Raw genomic sequence first — 27,333 nt, forward strand, 5'->3', positions numbered from 1 at the left:
TTAATATACAACAAAACATGGTAAATTTCAAATGATCTAAGTAAATTAATGTCATTACATCAAAATAAATGATTTACAATTCATCTACAAATGGAACAAATACTAGATTTCCTGCGGATCCCATAGATAGCTTAGACCTGGAAGCATTTGCCATGGCCTGTAAAAAATAAAATATATATCACATGAGGCATATTTATGGAATTTAATTGCATTACACACTCATACATCAAAGTTTTAATGATAAATTGCCAAAAATTAAGATGAAAAAACACTATTATCAATAAAGAACCATTGATACATTTTTAATTAGATTAGATGAAATTCAGAAGAGATGAGACACAATAAAGTAAAAAAAAGATCAATTCTGTCTGGTAGACTTATGAAAAAAATTAAAGGGAGCAGAACCTTTCATTCTCATCAAAGACAGGGGACTATAATATAAGTTAATACAATTATCACAGCAATGGACTTGATTACAACTTACTTGTGACACATCATTGGTAGACAGCTGATCAATTTCCCTGGCAATGTCGAGGGGTGACTTAGCACTGCCAGTGAACAGGCCCTGTGCAGCCAGAGACTCCACCAAGGAAGTACCATCCTCGGCCTCTGCTAGAACTTGCAGCTTCAACTGGTTTTTCCCAGCCTTGATAGCATCAGCACTGAGTGGCTGTTTAAGGAGGTTGGCAACTGCTTTCACAGCCTGAGGACAAAATAATATACATTCATTGCCAAGTGAGAGAAGAAGAATCTTACTGTAAAACATACCCCAATTGTACTTTACCTTATAATTTCCCTTGTACTTAAAACTTTTTTTTTTATTTGATTTAAGTGGTTAATGTAAGATTTACTATAACAACATACCTACCCCAATAATCCATAGCAATATTATAATATATTCCAAATTTAGTATAGTATTAAGACAGAGATTTAATATAAATACACATGTACTCACCGCATTGGCTTCATCCTTGGGCACAGAAAGTACAACACCAAACAAGCCGCTATCACTGTAGGACACATTGAAGCCAGCAGCAGCAAATGGTCCAATGTTGCCTATAGCCTTTGCTACTGGCGAGTTGTTGGCGCCCCATTTGGTCACTGGCCCACAGCCCAAAGCTATACACAAAAATATCTTTATTATTGTTCAACTTCAGACTAGGTTTAAAAACTAATAAGTAGTATTTTTTAATACAAAACTGGATTTTTTTAAAATCTTCTAATTGAACCTCTTTGTCAATAATTAGAATATGAATAAGTACCACAACTACTCAGAATGTCTATTCGATTGGTTGAAGTCTTGTAAAAATGTAGACAAGTAAACTCACCTCGGGCAGCAACAGCTAATGCAAGGGATTGCGGGATACTAGCTGGTGCCCCTTGTAGGGCCAGAGCTACGTGGGCTAGATCACCGCCCATCTCCTTCCTAAGATTATTATAAAAAAGAAATCTTAATAAAACATTACACTTGTTTATTACAGAAAGAACCATACTATCAAAAATTGGAATTATATTTCGAGGTGATTTTTTGAAGCTTAAACCAAATCTTAATGGAATAATTATAAAATAACCTAAAGCATAATTGTATTTTACTAACCGTAACTCTCCACCATAGTAGGTGGTGGTGTCACTCTTGGACTCTTGAACTAATGATGATAATTGAAGACTGTCAGCAAGGAGGCAGGCTGTGTCCTACAATATTTATTTATATTACTACTTTATTATGGCTTACTATTTTTGGCTACCTACACATTATGCCACATATATATAAGGTAATGTAAGATAAAAAAAATTATTAACAGTGCAGTTAATTCATTTTTGGCCAGTTTCTTTACAGTTGCTAAGAGTTGGAGGGCAATTTTTTAAGTACCACAAATAAATTGTTGTATGAAATATATTTACCTGATTATCACCAATAAGAGCAATGGCACAACGATTCGGTACCAGGTTGTTACTGGCAAAGTGCTGGAGAGACTCCGAGCTGATCTTTCCAATCTTCTTGGGAGCAATGAAGAGAGAATTGCCAAGTCCACGACGATATGCAGCCTTGTGCAACAGATCTACTGCACGCACCTGCACAAAAATAATTATCACTTAACTAAGTACTTTATGAATTTTATTTGTTACATACATCTTTTCTCTATATCAGATTTATATTCATGCAAAAAAACCACTTTACTTATGGGAGACTTACTAATTCTTACATATTACTATCCTACAATGTTAGTGTTTTTAATAATTTATCTATTATTAAAAGCACATATGGCAGTAGACTACTATTTTTCATATCACTAACATAAGTGAATATTTAAAATACCTGAGGTGGTAGGGCAGCAATATCATATCTCAGACGTGGCAAATTGTCAGTCAGCTCCCATGGACGAAACTCTTGGTTTGATACAATCTTGTTAAGATACTCCAGTGCTGTTTTTAAGTTGTCTTGAGTAGCCTAATAAATACAACAATAAATATATTATTACAATAAATGAAATATAAAATTTGAAACTAAAAGTATACCAATTTCACTTGCTACAATAAGCTAATGATTTCAGTACAAAAGTTACTAACGTTATTAGCCATAAATGTCATCCATAAGTAATGTAAAAATACTTACTTCAACAGTATAGTAAATAAATTCACGGTCTCCTGATGCTGTAAATGATGCACCAATTTGTGTGAGTTGTCTACGGATCATGTATGCACTTGAGTTCTTTGTTGACAGGCCTGCAGCGGAACGTAGAACGTGGGCAAGACCGAGCTCAGTCTGGGGTTCATAACGGGAACCCGCCCTATAACACAATATTCAATTACTGCAATTTGAAATTTAGGTTTTTTTATAGAATATAGCCTTAATTTAAATAAACTTACTTAAAGGCAATCGTAAGGCGAGTGACAGGTGACCCATTGTCGAGCGCAGCCACGAATGTTTTATTTGGCAAAACACTTGTCTGAAGTCTAGGCTCCTTCTTCGCAACTGGAGCTGTTTGCGCATATCCCCTGCTCTGAAGTGCATAAGCTTTTATCAGAACTACATACGATTGAGCTTAACATTTATATCTTTAATTTGCGATAAAATGAAATAATAGGTTTTACATAACAGGGGTTTGACATTAGGAATCATACTTTGTATTCTTAGATTTTTCATTAAAATATAAATAAGAATTGCGCACTTACCGTTACATGACGAATAAAAGGGGTAGCAAGAGATTTCGAGGACATTATTACAAGATTTCGGTAGGTGCTTACAAAAATCTGATAGGCAAAAATCCAATGCTCAACGAGCAAGAGGCCTTATTGAAGTCGACTGTCAATCTCAATTTGTCAAAAGTGGCAAATAGTCCAAAGATTATTTTTAATCATTTTATTTTTTGGTTATTTGCTTTTCTTACTTAATTTGTTTATTACAAACTTTTCATCTAACGAATACGAAACTTTCTCATTTAAATTGAAAAAATCATAATCGTAAGCAATAAAAAATTTCTATAAGACGGAAGTGTTTTCACATTTATGACGATTTAAGCTGTCATTGTCAAAGTCTGGTGCGCGGCCCCGTAAACAATGGCGCCAAATTCTATACATGAATGTTGTTTTGTATTTTACTAATTATAAAGTATTAAGGTCAGTCCTTAGTTTTTAGTCAGCAATAATTTAAATGCTTAAAGGCATTATATGGTTAAAAATGTGATAGAACTTAGAAAACCTCTTTCTTGTTGTCAGATATATTTTAAAATGCAACGTATTGAAGAACATAAAATTGGCACATGATACGTGAGATATAAAAATAAAATCTATTATATATCTTTACTGTTGTTTATAGTGATGTCAGTTTGTTTGGACACTGTTTTTATCAAAGACATAAAAAGAGAAGCCAAACCTTTTAAAAATAACATAAAGCACAAGGATAGAACTGTGTTAAGATGCAAGAACAATATTTTAAAGCCGAAGTGTGACAGAACTCTTAAAAGGAAACTCAAAAAGTATAAACTTAGGAAAGATGGAAAGGAAGACCAAGAAATCATAGATGTGTCTCAAACTTTCATTACTTCATTAATCATCAAATCTCCCAACACCAAAATGAGCACTGCTACTGGTTTAAAAAGTAAATTAAAACCATCTAGAGTCAAGCAAAGTTTTACAATGCATAGGCGAAAAAAAGATGCTTTGTGTAAAAAACCTGAAGAGCTTGATCCAAACACTGTAAGTCCTACACAATCATTAGAATCGAAAAGTCAAACAGATGCTTTTAAAGTACTAATGGATTCTCGTAATAAGGTGATTGGATCTAATTCTCCAGGCAAAGAAAGGGTATTAGATGAAAGTGAATTACAAGAAGTTATTGAAAGGAAAGAGCTCAAAGTCAGAAGGTCTCTATCACTGAAAAAAATGGCTCAAGCTAAAGGAGCCTTACAGAAACAGGAACAGGAGGAATCCAGAGAAATGGATGTCAAAAATAAAATGGTGAAAAGAGCTGAAAGGTTAAGAAATATGATAACAAAACCTGATTTACATTCAAGTAAAACTATCAATAAGAAGCACCTTCCTGAGCCACAAGTAGATAAAATAAATCAAACGCCTAAGACTGAAAATGCTAAAAGTAAAAAAAGTGAATCTTTAAGCATTTCAAATTCATTTCCTACTACCAATTTGACAGATAGCACACTTAAACATGACATATCCAATGAAGAAGTGGAATTTCTGAAAAAATTATCACCCTCTATTAGAAAAAAAGAAAATATGCTTTGTTATTTCAATATAGTTACAAAAGAATTAGAATGTAAATCTGTTAATGAAAATGATGGTGTAGATGAACAAGCAATTATTAAAGTGAAAATTACATCAAAAAGTAAAAAGAAAAAGAAGCAAGAAAAAAATATTGCTAACATACATGATCCAGTGTTGATTATTGAAAGTAATGTTAATGATACACAAAATGTATCAATATCTAAAGACCAAGAGTCTAAGGAAGTTGTTACTGACAGAAAAAAGCGTAAAAGAAAAAAACATGTCCCTGAAAGGGAATCTACTAACTCTTCAGAAGTAACATCAATTGATTCTAGGCCTAAAAGAAATATCAAAAAACCAATTAAATATGAGGATGCTTTGTTATCAAGTTCAGATGAAGAATTCCATATTTTCACACCTAAAAAGAAAAAAGGTGCTGTAAATAATGTTGAACAAACAAAGATAACTAACAATGAGCAAACAATAGAAGTTAAGAATTCAATATCAAACAAATGTATTAAACAATATCCAAATAAAGCATCTACAAAAAAGAATATTCCCTCAGTAAATGTACCAGTTAAGAAGCCGTTAAAATTAGCCCCAATATTTACTTCAAAACCACAACTGACTGCTGAAGAATTAAAGGCCAAACAAGAATTTCTGCGTAGTGGTATTCCAAATCATGTAAAAAAGAATAATAAGCAACAAGTTATCAATACATCAAGTAGTAATAGTTTTCTGCCAGTGGTTCATATACAACAGATTGATCCAAATCATGTTACAAATTGTACCACACTTTCATTTTTGTTACATTCCGATGATGAACCACATGTCACAAACTCTTTATCTGATTTCTATAAAAACTTACTGACATTAAACACTGTGAATGAGAATTTAAATGTATTAGATTTCAAAAATAATGTTAAAACACTATTAAAGACAATGAAGAGCCTATATTCAAAATTTCCTGTTTATCGTACTTACCATTCATTAAAAGCTAAAAGTAGAGGAGAAATTGGAGAAACACAATGTATTTATTTAGATAACAGTGTTGAAATAATCAATGGCATAACAGACACCTGTAATGATAATCCAGATAAATTAAAATGGACAGATAAATATAAGGCAACATCAACAAAACAAATAATAGGGAACTTTGAAAGCATCAAAGAACTTAGGAAATGGTTAATTTCATGGACAGAAAATTATGTACCGGAACAAAAAGATTCAGATTCATCTGACTTTTGCTATTCAGATACTGACAGTGGAGATGTCAAAAGAATGAGAAATAATCTGCTTATACTAACTGGAAAGACTGGCTGTGGAAAAACATCTAGTGTATATGCCGTTGCGTCAGAGTTATCAATCAAAGTAATTGAAGTAAATGCAAGTAGCAAAAGGACTGGTAAAATCATGCTCCAAGATTTACAAGAAGCAACCCAGTCCCATAAAGTAAACAGACAGATGGATGGCATTGAAACCTCTCAGAAATCAATAGATCTTGATTCTAACACACCACAGATTAAAAAACGCGGAAGACCTAAGAAGCAGACTCTTGAGAATCTGTCTCAGAAATCTGTTTCTTCAAAGAAAGATACAAATAGTGAACCATTTTCAAGTCAAGATAGCACTAGGACTGTTATGTCTCTTATTTTAATTGATGATGCTGATATAATTTTTGAGCAAGATGATGGATTTTGTTCTGCAATAGCTCAACTAGTGCATAGTTCTAAACGCCCAGTTATTTTAATTACTGAATCAGTGAATTGTCCCCATCTGCAAAAATTTCTTAAATACAGTCAAATTATAAATCTGCAACCTTTCCTGCCTAGAATGCTTGGGACATGGCTAGATATTATGTGTTTGGCCGATAGTAGCATTTGCTATCCTGGCTTAGGAGCTAAACTTTTAGATTTGTTTAAAGGGGATATAAGGAAGACTATCAATTGTTTGCAATTTTACATGACGTCACATAGACACATTTTAAAACAAGATAATGCATCTCAAGGATATGATTTCATAGATGCAGGTGATGATGAAGGTTCAAGTATGTCATGGGCTGTTAATGACGAAGTTGAAGATAGAGTTGCAAATTCTAATACTATTTGTAACTCAAGTATTCAGTATTTTTTGGATAAGCAGATAAATATTCATAACCCCTCACCATTTCTTACTTTTAATATATGGTGGAGTTTACCTGAATTTTTATGTTTTTACCATAATGATATAGGTACAGTTTATACAAAGAAAAATGAGAAAATATGCAATGATATATTGAAATTAGAAACAATATCATCAGTAACAGAAACCCTTTCAGTTCTTGACCTGTTTGAAAACACTACAGCAGAATTACATCCCAATGTAACATCCAAGCCTTGGTTCTCTCCCGAAAGTACTAGTTTGATTGAAGGCGAGAATTTTGAATATTACGATAGAACGTATGACGTCACACAAGATATTTCACAATTTTTATTGACCAGCAGCATTCAGAATGCACAAAGAAATTTAAAATACGAACAGAGAACTGATGTAGAGTTTCCTTCTATGACTTTGCAAAGGTGAGCTTTTTGTTGTATACCCTCTAAATGTGTTTTTATGTTCTTAAAGAGCAGTGCAACTGCTAGTGCTGACGAAGTACCATTGTTATAAATAAATTGTTTTTTCTTCTTTCAGAGAGCGTGACAAAATATTACATCGACATAAAAGTTTGACTAGTTACTTGAACCCAGCAGCTGTGTTGGATCGTAAAGCAGTTGCGTTGGACTACTGGTCAAGTTGTCGTAGTATATGCAGATTGGAAAAAACCAAAACAGATTTAAGTAGCAAGAGAAATAATAGATTTTGTCATTACCTTAAATCATTAAATATTTTGTGTAATAATGAATATTTTGATAAGTTGGGTGACAGTTTATATTTAGGTGAGAATATTTAGAAGTATTAAATTAACTTCAAATTAGTTAAATAATTATGTGGTGAACTTCTGGTTTTTTTTTATAACTCTACACATATCTTGAGTACTATAGTTTGCACTTTTTTTTTATAATTTCTTTCTCTTCAAACAAATAAGTAAACTTTTATACTTTGCTAGATAAAAAGCTGTTTACTTTCTTAATGACATTGTTACTTTTTACTAATTTCATTTAATAAATTAATTTTTGTCTTAAGGATCAGAGCTGACATTTTTTTTATTAAAAATGTTTTTAATCCGTAGAAAAAAACTATTTGAATGTATATTTCAATGCAAATAAATTATTTTATATTTGATTTAAAAATATAATAATTTAGTCTAGTTTAATTTAATACAATTAGTTAAATATTTATTGATACAGCTTGTAATTCTGTCTGAAAACAATTTGGGGATAATCAATATTGTTACTTTTAGTGTAAATATTATAAAATAAACTGTGACAAAGTTTGAAGTATTAATTTTTAATTAATTATCAAGGATGTTTTAGTAGAAAATGGAATTGACTGATTCTTTTTAAAATAATACTTGTTATCAAAATATTCGAGAGAGATTCGAATGTCTAATGGTTTTTTATGACAATAAATTATCGTCATGAATAATCAAGATTTTTCTAGAAGGTCACTTTCTCGATTTTTTTTAGAAAATGATAAACACGATATTTGAATGATGTCTCGTCAAGTCGTATAATCTAGTGACCCAGTTTCGAATACTGTTGATAGCAGGATACAAGAACTGATGATAGCGATGAATTTTCTAGAAATTTATACGTGATATATGTTGGTACAATTGCAACTATACTATTTTTAACTTAAATGAAGGATTAGTGCATCATTTATTTTAATCAGAAAACATAAAGGCGTACTGCACATGTGCACATTTGAAATTGTCATGCAAGTATATTTGTAATCTAGACATATATTTTTATAGAACATAATTGAGTATACTTTAAAAAAAGATGTTTATACAACGTTTATCTTGTAACTAAGCAGACCACTTTAGTATCTCTGAGAAAAAAAGGCCGATATGCTTTGACAGCTACTAATAAACGTTTTTTTTATAGATAAGCTATTGGAAAAACAGTTCTATTTTTAAATTAAATTTATTACCAATCATTACTGTCAGGTTACAAGGAATAAAATAATATAATGTCATAATAAATTTTGGTCTTTATTGGTTTGAATGATTGAATACAATAGGTAGAGGTATAAAAGTACCAAGATTACTAGTACTTTTTATATTTGATTAATGTAACGAATAGTGTTCCGTATAATTGTGATTTTCTTATTTTAACGTAAAATCTTTAACTTCCCAAAAGTAAAACTTGATTTGGAAATACAATTTCGGATGATATTTACCAACTTTTCATGAAAAAACTGAACTAAAAATAATTGAAATTTAGAAGGAAAATTTAATTACATTCAAGGTTATTGACCTCATATCAGAGACGTATAAGTGTCAGTGTGCGAAATATTTCTCATAATACATTCAATAAAATATTATTACGAAAATATTCATCAAAATTAGACGACATTTTAACATGAAAAATTATATCTCATATTGTGTAAAAATACTATTTAATTGTGATTAAGTCATTGAACCTACGTCAATGTTTATGTTATAAACATGCTTCAAATTCCTGGCAGTCACGTTTAGATCGACTTTTCGTTATCACGTTATAAGAATTTGTTTAGACAACTCTTAACCTAATTGGGCTGTAGCGGACTTACACATTTGTTGTCAGTGACGAAAACGAACAAAAAAACATTTAAACTATGCCATTTAACTTATACGAAAAAAGACTATTTAAATTATAATACCTTTTCCTACCTCTACGAAACAGGCCATTTAAAGTACGTAACCTCTTCCAAACTCTACGAAAAAGGACCATTTAAACTGTGATACCCTTTCCAACCTTTACATTTATCAAGTGTATGTATGTAGAAATGACATAAAAGGAGCACTTTCTCCTTATCAACCCACTACGGACGCAGATATCATCACTTCCTGTAGTTAAGTGACCGGCTGCTAGTTTTCAAAAGGTCCCGATAGTCTTGAATATTAATCGAGTTACTGCCAGGACTTTATAAATAGCATTGACTTGTTTACACCATGCACGCGAGATAAACGCATCTCACAACTCGATACTATAATTTTAATCTGTGCTTCTAGAAATATCTCGTGTACGTTTGCTTCTGTATATTCATTTGAAATATTGTAAAAGTTTATCGCATAAGTACTACCACAGATTTGACTGTTTTATCCGAAAAAAATAAATTGGTACCAATAGTAGTAGTAGAATAAATAATTCGACATTTTAAAACTAAAAATGCTTTGGAACAAAGTGGCTAATTCGCTTACAAGGGCGGCGTAGCATGCCGTAGCACTCGGGGAAAAGGACCAAAAATTATGTCACTCGTCATTCGGAAGATTTTGTCAACCCTTTGTACTTGGTGACCGTCGACAAAAAAAGATGGCCGCCTGATATATCTATTATACGTAGATGATGATACGGCGACTACCTCGTTGCATTACACCACTACTGTTCGGTTATAATTGTGGAAATATTGTTCATGTTATTTTAAGCCAAAGGTTTGCATGTAATATCTGCTATCAAGCCCGCCAACGTTGATGATTATAACACAGAGTGCCTTTCAGTTAACTTTTACTGCCCACTATAAAAGGCAGATAACAATTTCTCGCTATAAATAAATCAAAAGTAGATTTCATATAGTATTTCTATTTTTTCATATCGTAGTTATAAATATTAAGATTTATTACGGGTGACAGTTCTATTTACTTGATTTTTTTAAACGCAATATAGGTGCATTTTTAATATCACGATATCAACTGAACCTATTTTAGCACTGAGTAACCAGGTTTCTATAGTATAAGTCGATTAAAAATATCAGTACATAGGTCAAATGTTAAAAATGCGATTAAATATTTTTACTTATTTAAATTGGTTTTGCGTCAATGCCTCTAGGTAATTTAATAAGCTTTAACAAGATAGTTTATTATACAACGTAAACGTATCTTTGTTTACTTTCAATATGTATTTAATTGCGTAGTTATTTTCTTTATAGGAATATTATTTTTAGTCATGATTTCGTCTACGCAGAATTAAAAGGGGTGAAAAGTATCTCACGCGTTATTCGAGTGCCAAAATTTGCTGGGTTGAGTCGTGACGGAGGTATCAAAGAAATTTGAGAATTTGAAGGGGAACCGTACACATTTTCATTATCAAAAGTATCGTATATGGTCTTCCAGACTGTGTTCTATACCTACATCAAATTTTATAGGGGTCCGTAAAGCCGTTTTGGAGATTAATTCTAATAAACATACATCTTCATCCGTCCAAATTTTCACATTTATAATATTAGTAAGATATGAATGATGGTTCAAGAACGTAATACATAAATGTCTTGTTCATAATTTTTTCATAGATTCTTTGTGCTGAACATGAAATAGCGTATCGGATTTGTTCGGTGTAAGGTCTTTGTCACATTAGGAATGAGGTATGTTTGATATTATATCTTTTTCATTAGTATTAAAAGTGAAATGATAAGTAAGCGTATTTGCTATTTAATTGAATATGAATGTTTTCATTAAATGCATTTAAATGACGTACATTTAGAGATATAAGTACTTGTGCACATATTTTACGATATGTTTGAAACATATAATGCAGTTTAATTGCATTTATTATCTATAACAATTACAATAAAATATTATCTTTGCACACTGACAATGCACTATCATACTGTGATAATTTGACACAAATACTTATTTACTAATTAATTAATAATTTATTTCAGCTTAACTGAAATTAAAAAAAACACTGCAAAATTTTATTTAGCCGAACCTATGATCGAATCATAAATGTTGATTGTATAAAACGCTTTCTCAAAGATTTTCAATTACTATTTAAAAGTTGATGTTTCCAAACTGGAGTAACGAGATAAAAAATATGAGTCTTGTTTTATTTTTTATTAAACATTAATATGAAAATAACATTAAAGTGTTGTTCCATGAAAGTGCACAAAAACTTAAAACATAAAACATTAATAAAGAAATTAAAATGAAGGGAATTGTAAAATTATATTTATAAATCGTATACTAAAATTATCACAATATTTGTGCGATCACAAAGTAGGTCAAACCTATCTAGTATCTTGAGCCAATCTCTCTAGTAGATTATTAAATGTTTGTAGATGGTAATTGACAAAATCATTTACTTAATTAACTATGTCCTGCGTCTGTGTGTTATTATAAGACCACTGTAACTATGGACCTAGTAACATTTGTAACTAACAAGATTGTAGTTTTAAGAGTAAGCGATATGAATAACAATATACTGGTATCGACGTGGGAATGAGATAAATAGTTATGTTTACATATACTTTTGATCAGTCGCGATGCAAACGAGGTTGCCGATCCAGTGATTACTGGTCAGAATCTAGAACAATATCGAAGTTATCGGTAATTACACGCCTTTAATCACAGTTATGATTTATCAAATAAAGATAGAGACCGAATAATTTATTTAACTAGCAATGCACCGCGGTTTTACTCGACGTACACACGTTCCTGGCAACAGAAAGTTCCCGGCTTTTTACGGATGAAAATGTATGGCTGTCATTTTCTCTCATCGTAAATTACGTCCAAGTTCCATTAAAAATAATCATCCTCGTGTCTGATATTATAGAACATATTCCTATTATTTATGTACCAAAAATAAAATTATACAAGATTATTTCTCATGAAAATAAAATTAGTGGATATTGTATCCACTTCATTTCAGAGAAATTCATTGGACCACCCAACAACACCGCTATCATTCAGATATCAGCAAAGCTCATATTTGCCGAAAGCGGTAATTATAAGACAGAATATTTAAAAACATGTTTTTGGCGATAAGCATAATTTGAGAGAGTAATTGGTAGTCGTAGTAACTATAGAGTTTTAAGGCCGCTAAACGGTCGGTAACACTGGCGCCGGAGTAGGGGTTATCGTGGGCGCGTGCGAGACGACAGTCGGTGGCGACGCGGCGCGCATAAATATGAAGTTATTTGCTACTTGAGCGTAGTCTATACGGTGTACTGATCAGGAACGGTACGATGGTGCGAAGTATACTGCGCGGCGATACATGTGGATACTGCAACGCGTGCGTACGCATACGCCTTTGCGCCGCGCGAGGCAGGAGTCCTGAACCTTTGGAGTGCGCCTACAAGCACATCCTAGAGTCGTATAGTGGTGAAAGCCCCGTTACCAAGGCACCAGAATCCCCGAAGCCGGTCTGCGCGTGCTGTCGATGGACCTCTGACGCCCAGTTCCCTGAAACTCCGCCATCTTTAAGCGATCTCAGTACGGAATGGAGTTCCAGGTCTTCCCACCGGTCACGCACGCGCCGACGCAAGAGGTAGGCTATGAACGCGTGGACTCCGTGGTACGGCTACGAAGAGATGTCATATATTTTTAAATTCGCTTCCTGAGGCGATGAAGCTCCTGCATACTGTCAATGATTCCTAGTCACTATACTATAGTTATTTGCTGTTTTCTTATTACGTGTATAATAAATTATTTACAATAAAATTTACGGTGTCTTATTATTTTTTTGTATTCCCTTTACATGATGATTCGTGACAAAATACATAGCTCATTTCTTTAGGAGTAAACACTGTTTTAATTGGACGGTAATTGGTCCGATTATGACCTCGACGATCGGCGGTCCTTAGTGCCCTTGTTCCATTTACAGATTTGATTTAGAAAAAGCGATAAACTAGATAAGTTCTTGTTCCAAATTTGCATAGTTAACAACTACTATTTTCTTAGATACATGTTGATGGATTTTCTAACCGTGGATTTCCTTCGAAAAGCATATTATTATAATACCTTGGTTACTTCAGAAACCCTTTGCTTCGCCTGATGTTTTATATAGTACGTAATATTGAAAGCAAGTAGCAAGCAAATTAAGTAAACAAAGGTATGACCAATTCCATGCGTGGCCAGTGCGATATTTGACTTTTTTAGTTATTGTGCAAAAATTTTGAAATAAAGTTAAGTGGTATCGTATAATAAGACTAGCCAAATTTATTTATTTATGTAAAAAATATCTTTGAAGAACTTTATGGAATTTGGCAGTTTTAGGGTAAAATATAGTTAGTTATGGGTTAGTGTCGATTGGAATGCAGTATGAGTAAGGAGCGTCGGTGGCTCAGTGGTAAAGCACTTGACTTGCAATCTGCAGGCATGGCGGGATTCGAACCCAGGACGGGTTCGAATCCCGCCATGTATCAATGTGTTTTTCGATTTCCGATTTACATATGTACATTTATCCGAAGTTCTTACGATGATGATGATGAGTAATGGCCTAGGATGATTCACACTTTATGTGTTGTGTAATACAATTAAAATGTTTATAAAGAGGGATAAAGATAGTAAGGGTGTGGTCTGAGAATGAAACATTGACGTAAATTGCACGTAGATATGCCTGTCCTTTCACCTTAAGTGTAATAAATAATATAAAACCAATCATTTATAATATTTTAATAAAGTACGCAACGACTTATTCTTATTCATCTTACTAATATGTGAATGTTATGTTATGGTTATGTTAGGTTTTAACATATGAATGGGTGATGGATGGATGAATGTTCTTAGAAGATATCTCCAGAACCGTTGTATAGATCTCGTTGAAATTTGATGTACATGTAGAACATAGCTTGGAAGAGTACACAGGCCTATGATCCCGGAGAGGTTTACTGTTCCAGTGGAATACGTTTGATTTGCATATTTACTCGATAACTCCTCAATATCACCATCTTATTGAAATTTGGAATAGACATACTCGAGAACTTTAGACTTCTAAAGAACATAGTATTGAATAACACATTCACACTTTATTTAAAGAACTTTAACTAAAGCTGGTAGTTATATAACAGGTCTATATATCTATAATGTTTTACCTAAAATTAGCTTAGATTTTAGACTTCTAGAATATCAAAAGGTGGAAGAATGATCACCCGCGACTAAGGATACGCTCCGAGCCCCTCATTGGGGACGAATAGTGAGCTTATGCTGATGATCAAAATTTTGGCGAAATTTGGTGTAAGCAATCTTTTATTACCTTAAATACTTAAATATATTTTGATATTATGTAATATCCTACAAAAATACTCGTATTTATCTGAATAGATGTGATTTCCTATATTATCTATATAACTATAGCAAATATTGTTTCATAATTGCGAACTAAATAATTGACCAATTAGTTATTTTCGGCGACACGAAAACTTGATAAAAGGTTATTATCCTTACTGAGATATAGAAGCGTAAAAACGTAATACCACGACATAGGCTCGTGTTGTCCGACTTTCTCGTGTACCCATGACACGTTATTAAACTTATAAATAAATCAGTTCTTATAAAATTAAAGCTGAGTCTTTATAGCGAACCCTTTCTAGTCTTCTCAACGCTATGGTATGTAACATTATAACAGAGTAATATGCAAGAATTTAATTTTTCACACTTTTATTTTTACAAGCGCTACTACGACGAAACTTTCATACTAACAACCTTAGCGAACAAGTTATGTAATTAGCAACAGTGTCACGAACAAATTGTTGGAAAACTACATGTTAACCTTTAGATATATTCTTTTTTTTTTGTAAGGTTATCTTAAACTTAATTTGTAAAGTGCATCTGTGTCGGTGATTTTTTTGTCGGATCACACAATTAATAAGCTGGTATCAACGTACATGCATGATTATTTCATGTCTAGAGATAGTGTAAAAAAATCTATGTAATTTTTTCAAATCATTATAACAATATCAGTTTATTACATTAAGATCTAATAGACAGAGAAATCAAAGATTTTATTGCTCGATTTCCAAAATAGAAAGAAATGGATTTAATACAGTTACACATCTTTCCACCTCCACATATGTAATATAGGTTATGTACTACGTTTTAATGAAAGAAAGTACGCAAATACAAAGATTATTACATCACCTCGTGTAATGAGACATTGTCGTCTTAAATGATTTGGTATTTTGGTTGTACATAAAATTTTTATGTAATTAATCATCAAAGGGTCAATATCCTATTTATGAACAGGCTAGAAAAAAAATGTGATAAATTATGCGACATTCACTTGATTTTAATAATTTAATAGCGTGATTTACAAACAATGTTTTGTCTACAGTTTCATATCGTAATAACAATAATTTTTCGCTTCTTATCCATATAGGGTTGACAGAAATGTCAAATATTGTAGATCGCCATTCTAAATTTAACAAAATATGAATTCTTCATACTTAATTAAATAAGTAAACATATTTATAAAATAGATAAAACATTTTATAACTTTAAATATTATTTCAAAACATGTGATGATGTGCGTAACACGAATTATAACAAAATAATTCAAAAAATATTTTAAAAATGCTGTACTTACCTATGAATATAACTTGTATATACAAAATATTTACATTTATGTATCTATAATTTAAATATTAGTTACTACAAGCAGGAAGTGGATTGAGTCGTAATTATCTACTTGTTTTTACTGTTAAAATATTAACAAACATTTGATAACAAATAACCTAAATAAAAAATAGACTATTGAAATAATAGCAAAAATATACTCAAATGAACTAATATTAGTTGTAAATTAAAGAACTACACTACACTAATTAATTGTAGATTTTTGTGTTAAATTACACCATAGAGCAAAAAATTATGTAAAATCAATTTTAGTATGCTTTATTTGTTGGTTATAAACCCATTAATAAGTACCCCAACATAGATCAAATAAAATAGTGTTTTTTTATTTAAAAGAAAGATAGATTTTACAGCTGACTTCCTTCTAATAACGGCTAGTGAGTGCCAGATTATTATTTTTCTAATTTCACGGAATCTAATGTATTGTTTAATAATTATTTCATCATTTTATATTTTGAATGGACCTAAAGATATGTTAATATAATGGATATAATTAGCACCTATGACTAAACTACTCAGATCGATCTACATAAAATGTTCTATATTTCTTCACTTTCTTCTTTCTGTCTTTCAGTCTCACTACAAATCCATCTTGATGAATCATCGCTCTTAACTATATTTAAGAATATTAATAAAACTAATATTTACATCGTGTACTACAGTGTAAGCAATTTTTATAAGATACATACTTGAGAAAGTTAAAAATTTATGTAAATAATATCAGTTAATATTTAAAAAAACTGTAATAATCATCCAATAATAGTAAATGGCACAGGACCGGGCATTGTGGCAATCGATGGGGGAGGCCTACGTCCAGCAGTGGACAAATTTAGGCTGATTATGATAATATGATGAATAGTAAATAGTGTACTCTTAGCATTTAGTGTGTAGATGTCTTTAGGCAGCGGTTACTTAGCCTTTTTAACGACACCAAGTTGACTCTTGTAAGTTGTTTGTTTGGTTTGCTCCTCTTGTAGAAAATCAGAAAAGAGATTTATCATTGCAACAAAACTAGTTCAAATAAGATTCTTTGGTACTCCAGTTTTATAATGGATACTATCTGTCGCCCGAGACTCTGTCCTTGCGGAAATAAAAAACAACCTTAGTTAGTAGCCTATGTGTTCTACATCAATACCAAATTCCATGCAGCAGTTCTACACCTTCTAACGATCATCCAAACATTCGCATTTATCATATTAGTAAGAAGTAAGATTATCTTGAACGGGTTTCCGCTTGTTATTGTAAAAGTGTTTAAAGAAAAAAAATTGGATAAAATAATACTTATAGTTTGAGTAACACTTTCAGTGCAATGCAGATAGTATATACGTGACGTTAGGAGCAGAGGTAGTTAGTGGTGGCAGTGTCGGCAGTGGAGGTGTGGGGTATGTCCGGCAGGGGGCGCCGGCGGGCGGTCCCAGCATGCTCAGTAGCAAGTACGACACTAACGAACCGGACAGTAACCCCCCGTTGTAGGACAACGTCATCATGTTACCTGAAAAACATAATCTTTCATATTACAGAATTTGGCGCTTAGGCTAAAGAAATGTTAGCTAAAAATCTATACTAAAGAAAACAATGCAATACAAAACTACTACTAGTGCCATCTATAAGAATTCGAGGAAAATACACATCATTAAATGTTGTTATCAGTTTCATACACTGAACATACGTACCAGCTATTTCTCGATGTTCTCGCCCGACTCTAGATGGCGCTAGAATCATTGGTACTGAACCAAAGAGTCCATTAGTGAAGCCAAGAACCACAGAGAACAAGATAGGATACATCTGTGAAGAAAAGCAGTCATTTATAGCGACTTTTAGAGAGACCTAACTCCAATTGCGCGGGAACGCAGCAGTCATTTGTCTTTTATGAGTAGTTGCGTCATAACTTACGTCACCAACAATATGCGGCGAGTGTCTAGGCGCGGCGCAGAGCAGCATCAGTGGCACAAGCAGTAGCCTAAGTCCGCTCGCCATTAACAGCTGGCTGCGGCTCCATTCATATGGCCAAGCGGCGGCTATCTGGCATTGACAAAGTTACTTTCAGTACCATAAAATACTTCTAAGAGATTTTACACTGCTGAAACACGTTTGTCAACTTGTTATACTTAATTGATTCGGCAACATTAATTACCTTCAGAATCGGACAGTTTTTTCCTCACCTTGCCAATAAAGTCGAAGGAATTAAACGCAGACATGAGGATAATTGGCATCCAGGAACCGAGGCGACAGGAGGGCACCTCGGAGGCAATGCCGGGGTAGAGGCTCAGGGTGGTGAAGTAAACCAAACCGATTGATACCATGTAGGGATAGATCGCGCGTGCCACCGCCCACCTAGCAAGCACCCCGCCTGGAAAAATTACATATAGATAACCTTACCAATATTTTATAAGTAACATATAGCCCGATTTAAGTCTGAAAAGATTATGATAATGAGTTAAATGTTTAGGGAGAGTAGGAATAAATTCGTTCTGACTATAATTTTAGGAAACAAAACTATGTTATAATCCTGATTAGCTTTCGAAAGTCAATATGTTTATCTTACGTTTGAAGCTACTCCATGAGGCCGGTCGTTCAGGAGACTCGACCACAACGTCCTCAACCTTATAGGAGGGCCGTGGAGTGCGCAGTGCAGTCGACGCCTCCGACACGCTGGGCGGAGGGGAAGCGAGCGGCGCTGACGTCACGGGAATGGTGGCCGTCGGGGAATACACCGGGTTCGCGAAGCTAAACGCGTTCTCACCATCCACTATAGAAATTTTACCTTAATTGTTTAGTTCAATAATAATTTTAAGTATGTAGATCAAAGATAAAAAATCTTACCAGTCCCCGTGTTGGAGAGTGCAGGACTCTGCAATTTTAAGACGCCGAAAGCACCGTCTCCAGATTCGCTCTCCATCTAAAATATTACGACTATATAGCATACTCAATATTAATTTAACTTGACAAATTGTTGCATACTTTTTGTTTTGATACACAAAAGTTTATGAATATATTGAATTCACATTAAACTAAATATGCAATAAATACCTTTTAAGGTAGGTCACAAAGTAAAATAAGATTTTTAGATTACCAATGTAGCGTCTTCGTTAGGATTTAAATGCAACTGAATGCGCCTTCTATGTCGAGATTCGTTCGTCAGTCTGAGATAGTACTGCACCAGCGGATGACGCATCATCACCTGATGCAGCATCGAATGACCCAGTAAGATCAGAATAGAAAACACAAAGAACATGAACGTGCTCCGTCGTGGCTGCCGGAATCCATACTTCGTTATAATCCGATCAATAGATACCCAAAATCCAGCAGCGCCTGTAGGAAAAATAATATTAAATGTTCAGTTAAGTAACTACAGGCTATTCATTGTTGAAATTTATAAATAATAAATATTATTCAAAACATAACTGTGAAATAAAATCACTTAATATCAGTTGTTACTCAATTAGCGCTTTTTGGGCTACTTACTTTCCCCAGCCATCACGGCCTGCGTGTATCTAGGGGGTAGACAGCCGGCAAAGCCGTAGTACGAGGCCTGCTGTACCGTGCAGCCAAATGCCACCACGCCGATCGCAACCAAGTTGATTGTGTACGACACATTGGTAGAGAAACCATCCCATCCGATGTTGCAGACTGCCACGAAGAGCATCGTAGCAAGCGATAGTAATATGCCTGTAAAAAAAACCATTGTTCGCGTAACGTGTTCTGTCCACAGGTTACTTCACGTTTCAAATGAATTAAACAGAAAAAGGAAAGAAGAAGAAAAGAAGTGATAACCTACTTTACTATTTACGCTCTTAGAACGTGTTTTATACCATTGCAAAACTGCTTGTTAGTAAAGCGTTACTACAGTCTAAGAAACTCGTGTTAGGTATCATATTTCGAGTAATTTTGACTAGCGCATGCGCTTGTATGGATTTATAAATCCGCTGATATTAGATTACATATGAAAAAGTTTAATATTTCATTTGTCAGATCAATGTCAATTAGTTTTATTGCAATTATAACAAAGAATAATATAATATATACACATATATGCACTATAGTTTTGTGTTTTAATTAAATCTTTACTTAAGTTTATATGTTGTAAAGAGCTATATAGTAAAGGTGAAAAACAAACATTCTTCTTTCAAGAAGAACTCCACAGAACAACAATCGAGCGGCATGCCCTCGCGCGCACAACATACAAGCATAAACTTCAAAGTTCTGTGACGAACTCTTAAACGAATTTCTTAAAGTTTCGCTTCGATTTACAAATATATCGGTACCGAATGTAATCCTGGTGTTGTACGTGAAGAGGTCTAGCATAAGATTGTTAATGACGACGGCGACGCAGGCAGACGCGATGTACACCGTCGACATGTCGAACATTATTGTCGTGTTCGGGTAATGATGCTGGAAGTAGTCCACGGCCATTATGAAACTGAAAGCAAAGGTACTGCGTAAAATATGTTTAAGAAATATGCATCCCTACTCTTACGCTCTAAATGTATAATAGTGAAGACATAAAGAAGAGAATGAATTTTGTTTTCTTATCCATCAGTTATTCATTACTATCAGGATATTTCAATCTGCTATTCTTAGTATTCAAATATTAATGTAAGTACTTTATGAATCGTTTCAACAACAACAACTGTCTAGCTTTTGGACTATTTTACTTGCTTTAACTGCATAGCTGGTTTAGATTGGCGTTTGAACATAATACCTACTAGCGCTTGTCCTCGTTTAAAAACAGGAGCTAATGTATCATCAGCTCGTAGCTCATATAAAGGGGTTCGAGCATATGTCACGGTTGACTAGGCCTTAGTGAACACGTCAGCATAGTGCGGATTATTAGGAGCGAATACTAAATAAAAATCTCTAATGATGGTTTCCATTACCTATTGAAAGGCAGGAGGAAAGCAGTTCCAGCGACGAAGAGTGTGAGGTACACGGAGTTGTATCTGTCGGGTGGGGGTCCCGTGGGTTCGGGCATGGCGGTGAGGGGCTCCCCCCGCGCCGCCCTGATGGCGTCAATGCGGGCGTACCCGCGCCCTAGAGTCTCATTCATCTTATCTTCCACTTTAATCGACTGCCAAGTTCATTTCCTTATCACAGTACTGCTTGGTTTAAATTTGATGTATTTCGTTTAGTTTGGTCTTGTCTTAATCTTTTAAATTTAATACACTCACTGAATTACAGAACTGATGACACATTATGTTAATAAAATCACCGAAACATATAATCTCATTCAATCGTTTACTACATCCATTAGTAAACATATAAAGCTTTATTGTTGATGTTTCAATCGATTAAAGAGAAATTTATTACACTGGTACACTAATTATTGCGTAATAACGATTATTTTAATGTAATATGATTTATTGTTTTGTTTTTAAGAATTATTTAGAGTTATTACAACAAATGATGCCGGTTTTACTTGACAGTGTGTTCGGTGAAAGTCTGAACTTCGACGCATGCGTGCCGCGCATTGATTTTTAGAGATGGGACTTTTAGAGAGGTTAAAATAAAACATCTTCCGGTTTCCACCACGAATTGCCATTTTATTGCCATAGATATTAAAGATAAAAATCAACACACTACTACAAAACACGAGAGCCTAAGTACAAGAATATAATAGGAATATATACTTCATCCTTTACTTTAGGAAATAAAAATTAACACATTGGAAAACAGAAAACACGAAAACATTAAAACCTATCCTTTTAAAAAAGTACAAAAAACAGCCCACTTATCGACAGGTTCAATATCTAGGTTCAAAGATGATATTAAATTCTTGAGCAGTTAGAGTGACGCCTTCGATTGGCACAGTAGACGGTAGGGGTGAGCCTTCCGGTACTTTGAGTCGAAACTTCTGCAAGATGTGTGTTAAAAATAAAAAGAGTTCCGAACGCGCCAACCCTTCTCCGATGCAACGTCTTCGTCCTAAAAAAAAATAATCCAAGAAATGCATATAAATTATTGCCGAAACGGCTGATAAATTGGACGAAAATTTACGTCCAATTTATAATATCAGCTACTTAGTTATAAAACAGGAATCAAGAGATTCAATCATTGTACAAAGTTTTTTTATTAACAATTTATTTTTATGTGCGCAATGGAATATACATACTTTTTAATCTTGTCATAAGCGGCCATGGCCTGATTATCGTATAATGCTCTTTCTCCCGATAAAAGAAGTAATATTTATATTACCTGTTCCAAATGGCATCAGCCAATCGTCTTGAATTAAATTTCCTTCCTTTGTTAGAAAACGTTCCGGTTTGAAATCTGTTGGGTCTTTCCAATGTTTTCCGTTATGAAGATCATAAAACGCAAGCAGTAGAAATGTACCCTGAAGAATTTCACAATTAATAATTATGAAAACTTAAACTTCATTTAGGATGAGAAGTATTTACTTTGCCAACCTTGGGTATAACGTATTTGCCAAGTTTCGCGTCCTCCAGGGCCATATGCGGTATTCCCATTGCGGCAATAGTCGAAATTCGTAACGCCTCCAATAAAACTGCCTCCGTATAAATTAACCTAGAAAATTTTAAAGGGTTTTAAACTTAAGTTAATTGAAATTTACCCTCATTAACTTTATTCCTTTCAATATTTAGGATTTTTATATGAGGAAGTGTTAAAAGAGCAGCGGGGCGCTTAATGTTAAGTAAGCCGAAGCTCAAAGACGTATAAAACACGAGAGGAACTGCAGTTACTATGGCAGCCTTTAAGAAGATGACATCGTTTTTTGAAAAACGCTAAGACGCAACTTTTTAATTAAAGTGACTATCACAAGTTTTAATACTAAGTTAATTATACTTAGATCTGTCACTGAGGGTTGGTAGCCGTGAACGGCCGATTTCTTTGTCGATTTCCATTTGTAAGCGATCTTGCACTCTTTGTTCCCTGACCACATACAGCAAGAGGAAGACTGCTGTGTTGCTGACAGTTTCTACGCCTGCTTCTAACAAGTCTAGACATACCACCTGGAGTTCTTCAGCAGTCACTGTAGCATAGAACATCAATATTGAGAAAGTACTCTTATAAATTGAGACAATGAATTCAATCTGTTTTTTATATTCTTCTTGTTGTTTGTCTTCTGAATTATCAGTTATAATACAATTAATAACAATTATTTACTTCACTAAATATGTGGTAAAGAAAATTGGCGATGCAATTTATTATTGACGAGGTAACGCATAAAATATCACCAATAGTCTGTAAAATGTTATTATGTCTCACGCCTACTTATTTATTGTATTGTTCTAGTTGCAATAAGTTCAATTTAAGAATATAAAAATCAAAGTGATTTCATACATGTTTTATCTTCCTGGTTCTTCATTTCAATAAGAAATGCGTCAATCACATCTCTTGGATTTTTATCGTCTAGATTTGCCCGGTGTTCTTCGATTACTTCCTAAAAGAAATATTACAAGATTTAACGAATACTTAAGTATATTTATTGTAGGAAGTTGCTGAGTTCATGTTGTTTGTTTGGTTGTTACATTTTTTACTATACAACATATTTTTTTAGTAATATAGCGTAGATAAGAAAATAGCACATAGTCTGACGTCATATTAATACAAACATAGTGGCCATGAACTAAATGTTTTATCTTTTTCATAAAAGATATGAATTAATTATTGTAAGTATCTTAATTTTCAACCAGGAAAATATTGTAGTTTGATTGTAAAGGTAGAACTATGTCTATTAGTGGAATCATTTACTATTTATTCAAAGAAAAGCTTGTTTTTTATTAACATTAACAGGAGCTAAATGTTCTAATTTAAATAGATATTTTGGTCGCCTAATGTTATTCGATACTTTATCATTGGCGCTTTTCAATTTGCATAGCTAGTTTTGTTTATTTTTGTAATAAATATCTAGTGAGAAAAATTTGAATATAATACTGAGCGTTCACAGGTCGGGATTGGAGGCATAGGGCGCAACACATAATATGGATTATTATTTTACATGCGTTCACTGTATCGGCAGCGATAGGATTGCCGATGCCTGTTTCAGTCTGATATTCTGATCGTACGTGTGTACATATGAATGGAGGAAAGCAATGAATGTTATTATTGATTTTACGTGAGTATTGTTGTCTCTGTTTTGTCAAAGACAATGTGAGGGATGAAAAGATGTATCCATAAAAAGTGTCTGCAGCCAAAACCTACACTCAGAAAAGTACCCTTTTAAAATCCTTTCTGCGCCAAACCGAATTTTAAATTTTAACGTTATAGACGTCTTTGTGTAGTTATACTTACCTTCAAATAAGCGTATATAGAATGATTAATCTTCATAAGTTCAGTGTATCCGATGAGATCGGGCATTATGTGCCTGAGGAACGGCAGAAAGTTCAGTACTCCGCCGCTCATGTCGACCACTTTGAACGATCGTGTTATCAGATCACATAGTGATTTCAAACGTTCATCCGTAAGGTCATATCTAAAAATATTTTTATAAGACGTTTTAAATAGAGGACAAAAATTGAGTCACCGGCATGTAAATTAGCTTTACATATAGTCAGTCAGTTCAGTTCAGACAATTCTTGACGTTGTTTAAATGATCGCTTTTGAAGTCCTAAGTTCAATATTGAATAAAGTAATATAAAAGTTTGAATTTCGTAGACTATCTAATATTTGAAATTGAACTTATTTTATGCCAATAAAAAGGCTGGCACTACGACACCATTATACTTCTGTTTTTAATAATGTATTAATATTTAATACACTATTGCAGTATCGTGTGAAATTTTCATGGTGATTAGATTGTGATTCATAAATGTATTTCTTTTTACTACGGTAACAGGTAAAAGGAACGAAAATGTATATTTAAGTTGCGGTTCTTTTTTTTATAACATAAGGGTGTTCATCCCCTAGTAGTGATCACCGACGTCCATGGACATCTACAACAGAGTACTGCAGATGCATTTCCGGTCTTTAGGAAAGGTGTATGCTCGAATCTTGAAGGACTATGTTCTGCGCAAAATATTTAACAATAACCAACCTTTTACCTGCTACCAAGCGCCAAACGACATTGACAATGCACACATTAAACAGTTTATTGACGCAAACTGCCCGCCCAGCGCTGTTCTCTAATAGTATGGTCAGCGCCTGACATTCCTCGCTTATCTGAGCCTCCATAGCCTTAGAACCGTAGCCGTAATGCTTCAAATACTTTAACACGGTCCGCCTTCTTTTATTCCAATACGGTCCATCAGCGAACACTAAGCCTGAATTAGCAAGTTATTTATTTTAAATGAAATTTTATATATTCTGTAATTTGGTTAAATGTGATACTCTAACATTGATACTAGTAGGAGTTATTGCTGTGAATGTGAGATTTTATTTACTAAAGAAGTGGAACAAATAAGCGTCTGTTCCCGTCTAATTATGCTGTGGGTAATACAATTGTGATTGGCAAAGTTGCAAAGAACATTCATCTAATGGCCACTAAAATTTTGATATAAAAAATACTACCTTCTCTACAACATAAGTTCGTATAAAAACGTGGATTCGAATCGAAGTACTAAAAATATGAAATTAACGTACCTAATTTCTTTCCGAATGATCTCATCAGATAAAAGAAGCCATCAGGTCTACCTTCGAAAACTTCCCTCGAGGATACCTCCTTTATGTAATCCTTACCAGACACAACTATGACATTGATAGTCCCGAGCTGCAAGCCTAGTATATCTCCATACTTCTGGGACAGTGTTTGCCATACTTTATGGCGATATTTTAACTTTTTATGTTTGTACCACACAGTTAACATATTACCAATGAAAGGCAATAGACCAGGACCTAAAATATAACAGGACTCTTACAAATAAGAAAGATAAAAGTGCTTATTTATCTTGTACTCAGTATAATATTTCGTTCGCACATTTCTCTTTGTACGGTTCTGGCAATTTCGTCGGCTTTCATGGACTATTCGAATACATTATGCACGTTACAATGCTTATATTATTTTTCTAAAGTATGACAGAATTCCATGCGCAAATATATAGAACATTTAGAAAATAAATCAAAACTGACAGTAAAGTAATATGACTTTTGATTGAATTTTTTAAGAGGTAAAAAAAGATTAATCCTGGATTTCCAAGAGCAAAAATTCAAAGTAACCTGGTGGGTAAGCTGGTGGTCGTTGGGTAGTCAGAGTGATGAGATAGAAAAATAAAAAAACAATTAGGATGACGGTCCACATCACTGCACTGCACAAAAATCAACTGAAACTGTTTAGTTACCGGTAGCGAAACTATTTTTTCTTAGAGATTTTATCGCAAAACGACAAATAATCACGCCTTGTGTTATGCAAATTAACGAGGAAGTAAGTTTAAAATAATCTAAGATCTAACAAACAATGGTTGGTATTGATACCGTATTTATTTCTTTATGTTCGTAGATGAAAGAAGTTACATATTTATGGTTTTAAAATATACTTACACGTGTTTCATCACATTTGAGTTCTAGTTTTTTTTTTTTAATTTTGTCTTTTTTCAGACTCGATTATTATTTTATTGTGGTCATGCAAATCATGTGTGCAAATCTTAATTGTTAAAAGATTGATAGTACACATTTAACTTTTCGGGTTTTGATATGAAATTGTCCTGACATTTTCATTTTTTGCTAATTAAAACCAACATATCGTTGAAATGAAGTCAGAACACGTTAGATAAACAAGAAATTGACCTTTCAGAAACCGGATGTTAAAAAAAAAAAATTGTAACACGGTCAAGGTATGTTTACTAATATATAAACTTGTCTTATTAAAAAGTTTGCTTTCTTCGATTTTGATAGTGCGGAAATTTTTTAAATATTTATTTTCAATCCATATATTTGATAAGATTATTGTTACTGGGCGGGGTTGACAGATAATTATTAAATGACTTTAATTTTACATTCACACGACACTCTTTTAGATAATTATCTATCTCTTATGCCAATCTTGATCATTAAGAATTATACGATTTGCAATAACTAAAAACCGTAATGCACATTTTCTGATACTTACGTAGTATCTGATACGGTACGTTTTTATCTTTTATTGCGTAGATTATCTTATATTCGTGGTATTTACTAGGTATAAGATACTAAAGTTATGTTATTGACAGAGTTAAACTAAGATAGCATTTCATTGAGGCATGAATGTGAGC

At 33.3% G+C, this 27,333-nt stretch overlaps 4 protein-coding genes across 6 annotated transcripts; 1 reads left to right on the plus strand and 3 right to left on the minus strand.

The window, feature by feature from the left end:
• Nucleotides 1-3: 3 nt before the first annotated feature.
• Nucleotides 4-3,254, minus strand: UQCR-C2 (Ubiquinol-cytochrome c reductase core protein 2). Its single transcript, NM_001312574.1, is given in 10 exon segments — nt 4-157; nt 485-703; nt 956-1,119; nt 1,329-1,426; nt 1,598-1,692; nt 1,903-2,073; nt 2,318-2,449; nt 2,615-2,789; nt 2,869-3,002; nt 3,175-3,254. Coding segments are annotated over 10 exon segments (1,317 nt in total). The 5' UTR covers nt 3,220-3,254; the 3' UTR covers nt 4-73.
• Nucleotides 3,255-3,534: 280 nt separating this feature from the next.
• elg1 (enhanced level of genomic instability 1) lies at nt 3,535-7,890 on the plus strand. 2 transcript variants are annotated; one of them, XM_013317017.1, is made up of 3 exons: nt 3,540-3,618; nt 3,718-7,280; nt 7,396-7,890. In XM_013317017.1, the coding sequence occupies exons 2-3, from the start codon at nt 3,820-3,822 to the stop codon at nt 7,652-7,654; spliced, it is 3,720 nt and encodes a 1,239-aa protein (XP_013172471.1). In that variant the 5' UTR covers nt 3,540-3,618; nt 3,718-3,819; the 3' UTR covers nt 7,655-7,890. The 2 variants fall into 2 exon arrangements, with proteins under 2 accessions (XP_013172470.1, XP_013172471.1); XM_013317016.1 differs by having other exon boundaries at nt 3,535-7,280.
• A 9,464-nt stretch (nt 7,891-17,354) lies between these two features.
• Ent3 (equilibrative nucleoside transporter 3) lies at nt 17,355-21,595 on the minus strand. Its single transcript, XM_013316667.1, has 10 exons — nt 21,070-21,595; nt 20,458-20,612; nt 19,658-19,861; nt 19,266-19,504; nt 19,016-19,091; nt 18,738-18,941; nt 18,355-18,542; nt 18,086-18,214; nt 17,866-17,977; nt 17,355-17,684 (listed from the first exon to the last, which is right to left on the minus strand). Exons 1-10 carry the CDS (start codon nt 21,237-21,239, stop codon nt 17,494-17,496), a joined length of 1,668 nt encoding a protein of 555 aa, XP_013172121.1. The 5' UTR covers nt 21,240-21,595; the 3' UTR covers nt 17,355-17,493.
• Nucleotides 21,596-21,724: 129 nt separating this feature from the next.
• P450 (cytochrome P450) lies at nt 21,725-26,572 on the minus strand. Of its 2 annotated transcripts, none has more exons than XM_013316668.1 (9): nt 26,303-26,572; nt 25,730-25,981; nt 25,185-25,410; nt 24,443-24,623; nt 23,492-23,591; nt 22,994-23,180; nt 22,597-22,714; nt 22,385-22,523; nt 21,725-22,114 (listed from the first exon to the last, which is right to left on the minus strand). In XM_013316668.1, the coding sequence occupies exons 1-9, from the start codon at nt 26,382-26,384 to the stop codon at nt 21,933-21,935; spliced, it is 1,467 nt and encodes a 488-aa protein (XP_013172122.1). In that variant the 5' UTR covers nt 26,385-26,572; the 3' UTR covers nt 21,725-21,932. The 2 variants fall into 2 exon arrangements, with proteins under 2 accessions (XP_013172122.1, XP_013172124.1); XM_013316670.1 differs by lacking the exon at nt 26,303-26,572 and adding an exon at nt 26,064-26,208.
• Nucleotides 26,573-27,333: the final 761 nt, after the last annotated feature.

Source organism: Papilio xuthus, unplaced genomic scaffold, assembly GCF_000836235.2.
Source record: "Papilio xuthus unplaced genomic scaffold, Pxut_1.1 DF826945.1, whole genome shotgun sequence".
NCBI classification, from domain to species: Eukaryota; Metazoa; Arthropoda; class Insecta; order Lepidoptera; family Papilionidae; genus Papilio; species Papilio xuthus.